The 12580-nt window shown below is 35.0% G+C and overlaps 1 protein-coding gene across 2 annotated transcripts in view; it reads right to left on the reverse strand.

Moving 5' to 3' along the window:
- Positions 1-10813, reverse strand: part of atp13a2 (ATPase cation transporting 13A2) — a 28359-nt gene extending 17546 nt beyond the window's left edge. Inside the window, exons 1-8 of one of the 2 annotated variants that reach the window (XM_017486992.3) lie at positions 10615-10813; positions 4691-4788; positions 2816-2983; positions 2614-2672; positions 700-769; positions 540-619; positions 334-411; positions 178-247 (exon numbers count right to left, since the gene is read on the reverse strand). In XM_017486992.3, coding sequence (XP_017342481.1) covers positions 178-247; positions 334-411; positions 540-619; positions 700-769; positions 2614-2672; positions 2816-2983; positions 4691-4788; positions 10615-10627 — 636 coding nt within the window. In that variant the 5' untranslated portion in view covers positions 10628-10813. Of the gene's footprint in view, positions 1-177; positions 248-333; positions 412-539; positions 620-699; positions 770-2613; positions 2673-2815; positions 2984-4690; positions 4789-9509; positions 9675-10614 lie in introns of those variants that run through there. The other variant, XM_017486993.3, reaches the window with a different exon arrangement.
- Between the last annotated feature and the right edge of the window lie 1767 nt (positions 10814-12580).

The raw sequence follows: 12580 nt of genomic DNA on the forward strand, positions 1-12580 counted from the left end.
TACATAGTATATGAACAATGCCCCTACTACTGTATGTTAGATGATCTTAATGTTTTCCTTATATTAACTGAGCCCTGATCTTTAAAAAAAAAAAAACAAGCAAAGTTCTTTTAGCCTTATATCATGACAGCTACTTTTTTCTGTAAATTTCCTTAAGAATATGATAAAACAAGGTACCTCTTCAAACAGTAATTGCAAATAAGATTTCACAGGCACATCAATGATATTTTCCCCGAAAATCTGTCTCCTGGGGGAGGAAATGAGAGTGAGATCAGAATGGACACAATGTGGCAGTGTGATAAATAAGCATCATGTGATTCAAAGATGTGAGACCTTGAAATGTGGTCCATTTGACTCAGTCCTTGCTGACAGTGGTGCAAATCAGCACAAGTCCAACCGTCACTAAGAATACTGCAAAATAAAATGTTTAAAATGATAATTATAAAATGTAGAATAATTGTAATTATGTTCTCTATTGCAACAATCCTAACATAATATACAGAGAAAATAAATAATTACACAACAACTATATCTGTTACCTAACTTTGCAGAAAGCCCCTTTTTTGGGCAACCATACATATCGCATGCCCTCAAACACGTAGTATCGCATTAGGGTTTTCTAGGGGAGAGAAGCAATCATTAATAAGACAGGAAAACATCATTAGAACAATTAGAACCATTATTGTTTTGGAAAGTTACCTCATCTTTGTGCAGCTGGATATTGTCTCTGCACTCATTCTCATCCAGCTCTCCTACTGCAAGCCCTAAACTGAAAATAAATAAGTAGATAAATAAATAATCACATTTGTGGTTATCTGAGATGATCCCAATACTAACTTAATTCCAGAAAGGAAAGTATAATTAGCAACAAATAGCATTTACCAAGATTCAAATGACAATAAATGGCCTTCACATACTGTGTATTAAATGACATACTGTCTATTTAATCTGTCTGCTATCTGTGGGGGGATTTTGTTTGTGCACAGGTCTGGGTTTGGACATTCTGCTATCCAAAAAGGAAAGATGGAGATTTTAACGTAAACTATAAATCCATAATCTGTAGTGGATTGAGACGTGAATTGGTGTTTGTATCTATGGTAAATGATTATGAAACAAAAATCTACTTTTTAATTTTACTGCATGAACGTGCTTGTGCATCAGTTTACTGTTCCTTATAGATGTTATTTGAGACCATTTTATGACTTTGATGAAATGACTGTTTTGGAAAACTAGATGAATTTAATACTGCTTCTTTAAAAATGTATGGACGTGACCACTTCCATCACACAGTCCAGGCAACCTTGGTCAAGGCACACAAGGACATTTTATGTTTTTGGTCATTTGCACAGTCATGCAAAAAAATGTGAATGTTCTGTAAAGATTCTCAAACTGGAAAAAGCTTTCCTACTTACAAGTATAGAACATTCTCTGAGTGTTTTTGAGGTGTGGACTGCCTTAGTGTTCCACATGGCCAAAACCATTAGCCAAAATTCTCTACCTTGATTACATATGACCCAAAAACCTTACTGTATAGAGTACATCATCGAGACGATTAATAAGTCTTAGGTCTCTTATACTCAAATTGATTTTCAGCCTCTTTAGAGGTTTCCTTCAGCACTCCATGATTTTTTGAGGCTCAATCTACAGTCATATTTCTTCTTAATGAAGTAACATGTGTAGTTATTGCTTTAGGCTTCACTTTTTGGTTTGTGCATGTACATCTATTCTTTGGCACCTGCTTTTATACAAAGTGTACTCAGTAGACTAAATCCATGGTTATAAATCTCAACCTCTAATATAAACCTGCAGTTTATATTAGATCACAATAATCATCATTATTATTATATATTATAACAAAAATAATAAGTGAATTCTTTGAATGAATGATCACATCTGTAACAGCTGCATTTGGAGAAAAACATATTTACGGATCATCAATATAACAGGTATCCAAGATGGCACATGCTCTATCTCTCAAATTCAAGGTACTGTAAATCTGGTTAAAGCCTTAAAACAACATATAAGGCAGAAGATATGAGAGTTTTTAAATGATAAAGGCGGATCCAAAAGAAATGGGTTATTTACAGTCAAAATGAAAATAAGCAAAAAATAAATTACACACAAAACGAGACAACAATCGTCTGTCACTTCTATGTTGAAATTTTTTTAGAGTGTGTCCTAATGATAATTGATGACAAAGCGATTTTACATGTCCAACGTCAGATACACACCCCAGCAAAACAGGAAATTCTTAAAAAAAGCGCAATACTGGATTTTCTGATGATTGAAAGCAGTTGAGAAATAATAGAACTTTTTCAGTGATGTGTCTTTAGGGGTGTCAATAATTTTGTCACATACATTTTGAGCGGATTTTTTTCTTCAGGAAAATTTTAATTAAAAAAAAAAAGATGTTTATATGAAAATGTGATTTAGATGAAAAGTAAGAAATCTCTCGTTTTAAAATATATTTTAGAATAATTTTGTTTATTATTTATTAAGGTTGCCAATAATTCTGAAAATGACTATAACAATAAAAAAAGAAGAAGAAAATATGTATAATAAAAGCAATGCTTAAATAAACATTATTCAGAAAATAAGAACATTAAATCTTACCTCCCCTCTTCAATCTCTTCTGTTTGTACCGCTTTGACGCACTGCTGTCCATAACTATCCTATATGATGGAAATAAAACATAAAAATGAAGCCCAATAGGTAATATAAGACCCACTATTTAATGTAATGAATCTGAAGTATTAAATCATCTTCAGGATTTATTATATAGAAAAATGTGATATTAATTAATTATTCATCCTACCCTCACTAGTAACGTATCTGCCATTGGAATGGGGCAGGAGGAGCAACGAGCCAAAACGCCGAGGCGAGGTCGCCACCTGAACAATAACAGTAGCATACCCAAGGAACATACTGCTCCAAAGTGGCAGAGCCACACCTTCCACTGCACTCGTCTATAACCCTGCACATCCTGGCATAGAGTAAACAATGAAATAAAACAAGATATTACAGCACAGAAGTTACTTCCTGCTTTAGGTTATGGAACATAATCTGGAAAGAGACGGTGAACTACTGGGACAAGTCAAGATTAATTGTAAGATATAAAGTGCCATGCAAGAGTATCCAACTCCCTTAAAAGCCCTCAGATGTATCTGGATTACAAATGACTGATTGTTCCAGCTGGTATTTTTATTGCAAATGCTCTTAAAGTAGGTCAAAATTGAAGATTTGTCAGCAAATCTTTAAAAAACATAATAATAATAAATGAAAAATGCCACTTGCATAAGAATTCAACCCCTTCGCACAACTCCTTGGTGGAGTCACCTTTTGCTCCAATTACAGCTTTACTTCCTTTGGGATTTTCCCCAGGCTTCCAGGAAAATTTGCGCCAAGTTCTGCAGGTTGGTTTGTTGTTATTTCTTGACTGCAAATTTGAAACAGTGCCACCGAATCTCAATGGAATTCGCTCTTCGAAATGGTTGTCTGGTGCACCTTCACTCCACCCTCAGCCACTGTGTACTGTAAACATCATTGTCTGACTCATGCGTTCTCTTTGTGCCCTTTTGGAACTAGGCCGCTTTGTTTAGGTAGTGATTGGGTGGTGTGATGCAGCTTCCTCACTACTGATCCACAAGTACTTACTGGGATGTCCAACCTTTTAGATATCATTTAAAGTCCTTTTTCTAAATTATGAAATTCTGCTACCTTTTGTTTCACTTAGAATGCACCTTAGTCTTCATTTTCACTCCTTTCCTTCAGATTGATAGTTTCTTCAATGACAGTTCAACTAAGGTGGTTTTGGTTCAGAAAATGGGGGCTGCTTTAATATTTCATAGATAAAGGCCAATTATAAGTCAGTTGTGTCCTCATGGGGGGTTGAATACTTATGCAAGCAGCATTTTTCAGTTTTTGATTTTCTTTTAAATATTCCCTCACCATTAATGAACTTTTAATTTGAATATTTACTGTAAGAGAACATGAGTTTGCAATAACAATACTGACAGGACAGACATGTGTATTTATGTTATTCAGACAAATCTTTTGAATGATTTTGCATGCAACTGCATATCTACAAAAATAAATAAATAAATATTTAAAACTGAAATGAAGAAAAAAAATCTGTAAAAAAAAAAAAAAGATTTTACAATGCTAAAGATTTTAAACACCATATAATTTACTTCCAATCAGTTTGTAATTAAATTTATTTATTTTTTATAAAAAGATCACAATATCACAGAAAACCATCTTGTGATTCAATTTATCACAATACCAATATTATATCTCCATATCACCTGGCCTTAGGGCATTTTACTAGCATGGTGTGGGCCCACTTTGTCCCCTACTACACATTTTTTCCCAGGAAACATTCTTCACACTATATCCATTTTACACTGCCTTCTTCTGATCGGGTTTGGAGACTGACTTCTTTTGGCACCTTTCTAACTATTTTTGTTCATTTTTTTTTCTTGTCTTGCATTGTTGTCTTGACTGGATTGTAAACTTATTAAAGGATGCACCTACATTTCTTTTATTTGTACTTCATGGAAGTCTATTTCTAAATAAACTGTAAAACATAGGTTCCTATAATAATAATAATAATAATAATAATAATAATAATAATAATAATAACAACAATAATAATAATGGTTCAGTGAAGAGGTATTGTTATGTTGAGTACCATATGACAGACAGAGTGGATGTCCGCAGCTCCAGAATCCAGAAATTTGGACGCCGGATCTGCGTTGGTCGACCCACTCAGCCGCTGATAGCAGCTCCCTGTGGAGAGATATTTAACGCTTCAGTCTGGTCTAATACCAGTAGCGAAAAAAGCAAGCTCAACTCAGCATGGAACAAATGTGGCCTACACACCCTTCCTATATATAAAGTCTGAGCAAACTGACCAAATACTAAATTTGGATGAGCAAAGAAAAGAATGAAGTGAATTACCTTGACCACGCTTTAAAGAAATATAAATAAAAATGTATGAAAAAGCCCATTTTTACTGTGCCTTGTTTTGTTTTCTCTTTTTCAGGTCACTGAAATTTTCTTTCACATTTCAACTTTCATTAACAGCACGAAAAGGCTAAATTTTTAATTGTAAAAAATAAAAACATAATAGATCTCAAGTATAAAAAACATGAAAGCATATCGTCCTTTATTCATCAAAGATGCATATGGTCAAGTCTAATCAGAAAACGAGTATATGCAAATTTAATGAAGTTTTGCTATATCAGCCCATATATTTTAGATATCATCACAGCTCTCATTCTTCATTTCACTTAGAGAAAGACTGCTATATTGTTTAATAAAGACTTAATAAATAAAAGGATAATGCTCAGCCAGAAAAAAAGTTTATCAAAACAATTGTAGAGGTACAGTTTTCTCTGATTGTCCTGTCAGCTTCTTTACACTTCCCTTCATTTAATCTCAAAAATCTGTCTTTAAATAAAAAATGTCTTTAAATGAATGAGTTATCACACTTAGACGTGTGATATGAATAGTGTTAACATACTGCAAGTTATTCATTCTTCAACAGCATAATTTCTACCGTTTTACACCAATATATTGTTTAAAAGTACAAGCTGTAAAGCTATTTGCTCTTCGTCTTAATTACTAAAGAACTATCTGGTATATATCACTATTTAATCAGACTATTTAATTCCCCACTGTAGGCTAGTTGGATGGGTATTTTGTTGAATATTGTTTCATCTTGAAACAATAAATAACTACTTAAACGTTTTGATTTCGAACCACAAAGTTTTTAGGTTTTTACACTTTACTATAGTAACTATTCTAATTTTAAATGGAATATACAGATGGGTGAAAAATTAAAGGGAAAAATGTCTCTATTATGCTTCTCCCTTTAGTTGCCATGGTTTGGGTCCACTTGTGCCTTTAGATGCAAGGTCACTGCAAATCAATCCAAACGCTGCAATTCAATCGGAACCTGGCAAATCCCAACCTCCTCCATGGAAAAGTCACTTCCAAATACAAACACGCCCCATAGTATACTCCCACCCCCAACACTGATTGGCAGGTTTCTGTGCAAGGCAAGAGAAATGCAAATGCAAAGGGATTTTGAAATAACAAACTGAGGAAATGAAATAGCAAACAGGGTAACTGCTATTGCTATTTCACTATGACATGATCGTAACTCGTAACACATAGAAAATGCAGTTGCACATAAACTTTGCGTTTCCATTTGAAATTTGTCGGACACTGTACGTTGTGTAAATGAAAATGCAAACGGTAATACACGATTTGCATTTTCATTTGAATTATGACAATTTATGCATCCACAAATAAGAAATGCAATTGCAAATACAGTTTACAATTGCTTTTGAATATTGAATATTTGAAATACTTCCATAGCCCAGAGTAGGTGTGTTTTACATGCATCTTTCTGAAGTAACTGGAGAAACATAGTTTAGTGTTTACTATTAAAGGCGTTAAATAATTATAGAAATCTAATTTCAAGAACCAACAAAAGTGTTTAAACCTTCTCAAAGAACATAAGGAAAATGTCCTATTTAATATCCAATCATTTGTGACTTGATATTAACTGTGGGAAACAAATTTTAGGTTATATTGCATTTTATCCCTAAAACCTTTAAAAAAATTTATTTTTGTTTCGTTTCAGAGGGTATTTTGGAATATGTTGCCAAATGGCAGCACAATACAATAAAGAATGTAGGTTTATTAACTACTTTATTATTTTTCAGTAATCGTCTGATCCAAGTCATCTTCACGGTGGATCCGGAGCTTATCCCGGAAACACAGGGTCCGAGGTGAAGACATCCGGAAAGGGACACCAGTCCATCTCAGGTCATTATGCATACACAAAATCACACACCTAGCTCTAGGCGCATTTGAAAGGTGGGAGAAAACCAGAGAACCAGGGGAAACCCACATGGATGCAACAAAACTATGAGAAATTCCACATAGACAGTAACCTCAGGATCAAATCTGCAAGACGTAAGCTGCAAGATGTCATTTGCATTGGACTTTAAGTTCTTTGTAAGAGTTTAAAATCTAATTTTAAGAGGGTTTGGCCCAGTAATTTGCTGTTAACTGTTGGTTAGAAGATCAGTCTGTGACGAGGAAGAGGGAGAGGTTGTGAGGATGTACACCTGGCACTGATCTGGCAAATCATTGAGAGAGAGAGAGAGAGAGAGAGAGAGAGACACCAGTTGTTTTGCTTAAAAGAGAACACTGAAAAGGGGGAAAATAAAGAGCGTTTTAAGTTGGTTCAATCCTTCCCCCTTTCTGCCCAAACAGGAGTTTGTTACACCGGTGCCGCAACATGCGCAGGGGGAGGGACGCGCTGTCGGGTAGCTCTCACCGCTGTGCCGAGGAGGCGGTGGTACTGGAGCGGTTGCCAGGGAGGACGGAGGGACAGCTACCGTCCGCCTGAAAGGGGCTGACCGGTGGCCGTCCGCCGGGGGATAAAGGACTCACTGCCGTCTGCCGGGGAGGCTGAGATGTGGCTAAGGGGTCGGCGGGACGAAGGAGGCGTAGCCGGAAGGGCAGCACCTTTCCTCCCGAAAGCGGAGGAGGTGGTATACCTCAGGCCAAACAAATCTAACCCGGGTTAATAAAAGGTTAACAGGTTTCATGACGATGGTTATAAACTTTCCCTGTTAACCCAGGTTTTAACCCTGAATCAAGGTTTACTCAGCGTGCGCGTGCACATAAAAACAGGTGTGCCAACTAGTGATGTGTCGTTTATGAATGATTCGTTCATTTTGAACGAATCTGTATTATGACTCGGGAACAACAAGTAGAGAGAGAGAGAGAGAGAGAGAGAGAGAGAGAGAGAGAGAGAGAGAGATTTTGCTTATATTCTGCTGAAATGACTCAAAAAAAAATTCGCTAATTTTGCTGAACGAGATCCGAGTCAGTAAAATGATCCGAACTTCCCATCAGTAGTGCACACTTCCGGTTGACGAGCAAGAAATGATTATGAGGAATTTAAACCTACATTTAACCGCAAAAAACAGGTTCGGCTGCCAAAGCTCGGGAAAATTGCTGATTGTGTAAATTCCTAAGTATAGGCTCGCAATGAGAATAAACTGTTTGAAAACTTATAACTCCAACATATTTTGTCATTTCATTTAATATAAATGTAATTTTTACAATTAAATATTGATAAAATCAAATCAATTTGTGAATACTAGGACAGGATTAATGCCACCGCATGGAACTGCAAAGCAACAGGCATGCCTACAGTTTGCGGTACAGTAGCTATGTGTTTAAAAGGCCCAGTTTCTTTCTACATGGACTTTTCCAAACCCCCCTCGCTATCAGAGTATATTTGAGAAGTTTTTTTCAGTAAGAGCTGCTTCAGCGTGTCACATTTTTAATGTGCGGCTCAATAAGCAGGAATGATAAACTATACCATCTGCCGAAAATATCTTTTGTATATCTTTTCGGATATCTTTTGTACAGATGGTCTTCGGGGAAAAGCTAAGGGATTGTGTCTGTCCCTAAAAGTTCTTTCCCTTCAAAGTGCCTTTATTATGTATGCTCCGAGCTCAACAAACGGTGAAGCCACCTCTACAACCACTAAAGGGTTAACTTTGATGAGTCAGATTTATATCACTTTGCTTGCAGCTGAGGGATGCAAGTTGGGTTAGAGTTTTCTTACCCAGAAAAAAACCCAGCACTAGAGCAGGTTAGCCATGGGGTGTAAATTACTATCGTGATGAACACAGAACACTTTCATGATACCTAAAACCCAGAGTTGGCTCAAACTTACCTGGCTAGTGGGTAGCCACTTAAACCAGCTTTGTGGTACAGGCCCCTGTTCTGTCTGTTTGTTTATTATTAAACCTTATCTTTATGTTCAGCTGGTTCCCGCATCCTCCTTGCCCGTTGTAAAGTCTTTTTCTAGTCTCAGTGTTATTGTAATTCTTTACATATTTATTTCTTGTTGAAAGAGGTCATTTCAACACTTTTTTTTAAACAAAAAAAAAGCCTTGTATGATTTCTAGTATTTGGTATCCATGTAATAGTCAAACTATTAGTTATATAACACAAGGAGACTAATTCATTATTACCTGTCACCACTAAAACACAAAACCTGCTGGTAAAGTTAAGCCACTCTGTGCTGTGTGCAAAGGTCTCATGTGAAAAAGCCTAACTGAGAAGGACACAATACAAACACTGTAGGGCTTACAAATGTAAAAAAAAACCCAAAACCTGTTGTTCCAGTAGTGCGGCATTCAGATTAGCTTGTACTTATGTGTTCTTAAGTATGAATCAGTATCAGTGTGGTTAGTAAAGACTAATTCAAGGTGTAAGACATGAAATAATGGTTGCTACCATTAGTATTGTGCATTATGGATTCAGCCTACACATGTAGACATGATCCTTTAACAACAATCTACAAAGTCTTTCAGCTTTGCCCTGGATAAAACCTATTTTTGATGTAAACACAACATGACAAACAGGTATACTTACAATGATATGAAATAAAATGTGAATTTTTATCTTACCCTGATGCTTTCTTTCCTTCCCTGGAATGAAAATCAGCACCTTTCACTAAACCTGTGACATGCTGACTGCCAGCACATACTATATCCAAGACGCAATGAGCTTTTGAGCCAAATATCTATGTGTGTGTGAGTGAGCGTGTGTGTGAGTGAGAGAGAGTGAGACACACACAAAAGCCATCAGAAAGATTAACCAGATTTACATCCGTGTGCAAATACAGGAAGTAATTCCTCCTTCTCTTCTCCACACCTACATCCTTCAGCAATGATTACAAGCACCTCAGAGGATGTACAGTCCCTACGGTACACTAACCCTAACTACTGTACATACATATAATATTATATATATATATATATATATATATATATATATATATATATATATATATATATATATATATATATATATATATTTATTATATTATATTAGCACATATATACATTTATATACACATTTATAAATACATATATACATACATATATAAATATATATTATATATGCACATATATATACGTATATATACACATTTATAAATACATATATACACATATACACATATAGACACACACACACACATATATATATATACATATATTTACATATATATACATATATATATATATACACATATATATATATATATACACACACACATATATATATATATACATATATTTACATATATATACATATATATATATACACATATATATATATACACACACACACATATATATATATATATATATATATATATATATATATATATATATATATATATATAAAATAAAGGTGTGCCTTAATACCTCTAATATTTATTATCCATATAAAGAGATCCACTTCCTCTTCATGTGTATTTAAGCTTACTAACCACTGTTTAGAGGTTGGACACTCAATGATGTCTGTCAGAGCAATGCAAAGAACAGAGTAAACTGCATTCACAACACAAATACTATCATTCAGTGAATGAACTAAAATGTTTGCACAATATAATTATATATCTAACACGAGACAGCAGTCGGCTTAGAAGTGCATTCAAATGACCTGTAGTGTTACAATAGTTTAATAGTGTAAGACTACAAATATTTAAACCTCCATAAGACTCACCCGATGTGTCCATTTCTTCAGAAAACTGATTACCATAAATCCATTGTGTTTTACTCCCCAGCTGATTGTTTTACGCCTCCACTTCCTCTGAGCACATGCACCGGTCTATAGTCTCTGCTTTACTGTGTTAGTCCTATAACTGAAGTAAGAAACCGCAACTACAACATAGGTTCCTCAGCATATGACGAGTTTGTTCATCTTCTTCTTCCTCTGTATGCGTGGAGGACAATGAACCGGTGTAACACTGCCACCTGGTGGACATATGGTGTAAATGCTCACACCCAATTCGTCTGAATGCACCACTGACACATATAATGGTGGACGCCGTGACTGGGATTCAAAAGTGAATACAGAATCATATGTTTTCTTCACAAATTTTGGGGTAGGATCCCGTTACTGTCAATTTTTATGGGATACTATAATTCCTATGTTTTATCTTTGATGGACATAAAAAGCAAAAAAAAAAACTGAAAAATCAAAGATTGCTTTCAATGTTTCATCTTGTATAATTTTTTTCTTTCCCTCTGCCTCTTGGTTATTTTATTTGTATTATTTCCGTGATATATGTCTTGTTTTATTATTTTTATTTTATTGTTTCTGTTGTTATGATTAAATAAAAAATAAGAAAAGAAAGAAAGAAAGAAAGAAAGAAAGAAAGAAAGAAAGAAAGAAAGAAAGGAAAAGTGAATCCAGAATGTCTCTGAGACCCTCTAGTGGCTGGCTGCAGTAGATTTGTTAACCCCGCCCATTCCAATGTTAATGAATGGGACACTTTTTCTTTTTCTATTTTTTTTCTTCTTTTTTTTCTTTTTTTAACATTACAACGGCACAAATTATTTTCAGGAATAGTGTTTTGTCGTTTTTACAACTTCACTTATCCCTGATATCTCCTCCAATATTTTATTCTTATGATAAATGCATAAATAATTAAAAGGGCATGGTTGATGAGGTGATTGACAGATTTGTAGCCTACATGCAAGCCGAGTCTCATGAATGTACATGCACTCCAGCAAAGATCTGAAGTTCTGGACAGTTCTGTAGCAAATCCATGTTGTGTTCTGCTGTAAACTGTTCTAACAGACCCTCAGCATGGACTGCTTTACAGTTTCTCCCCTATGTTGCTCATTTTTATGTCTAAGCTAGCTCATTGTACTGATGTTATAAATAGCAAATGAAGGTGGGTGAGTGAAATGATGGCATAAACCAAGGCAACTAGCTACATTTAATTGATTATGTGACCTTATCAAACACTTGAAATATCTTGCCAAGATTAGAAAGTCACTCCTTTTTAAAAGAGCTGCATTAACAGAACAAGTGAGGCATATAAGAGCACTTCATTCAGATGGGTAACTTACTGCAGGTGTTACAGCTAAATGAACAACAAAAAAAAAGGTTTTCTTGAGTGGAAAACTTTACTGCTGTATATCAGTACATTTCCAGTTTTTACCTTAAATTATCTGCTTATACTTACATTACTTTGATTAATATGATGGATAATGTCAGCTTGCAAGCTTGGTAGGTCAGTCAGTCATGACTCAAAGCTCTAAAGTCTTTTCCTGACAGTAGTAAAAATCAGTATACCTGTAGAGATTATATAACTACAATTTAACATTTTACATATGAATTAATCATGAAGTGTTGAGTTGGTTCAGTGGTTAAGGCATTGGGCTAATGATGTGCAGGTCATAAATTCAAATCCTAGCATCACCAACTGTCATGGAATCTCCTTCAGCAAAAATAAAAACGTCTGAGTCTCGAGGTTTTTGATGGCAAAAAGAGGTTAGACTTTTTATTGCCATAGTAACAAGAGCCAAGTTGGTCTGCAAAGCAACTGCCTTGGCACAATCATAGCTCATGTATATATACCATCTTAAAACAATGACCTTGTTGAGTGGGGTTTTTCCATGTTTTCTTCTAATCATATTTCTGTCATCACGGCACAATTATGTTTCTTTCTTTGTATCTT

Source organism: Ictalurus punctatus, chromosome 15 (assembly GCF_001660625.3).
Source record: "Ictalurus punctatus breed USDA103 chromosome 15, Coco_2.0, whole genome shotgun sequence".
NCBI classification, from domain to species: Eukaryota; Metazoa; Chordata; class Actinopteri; order Siluriformes; family Ictaluridae; genus Ictalurus; species Ictalurus punctatus.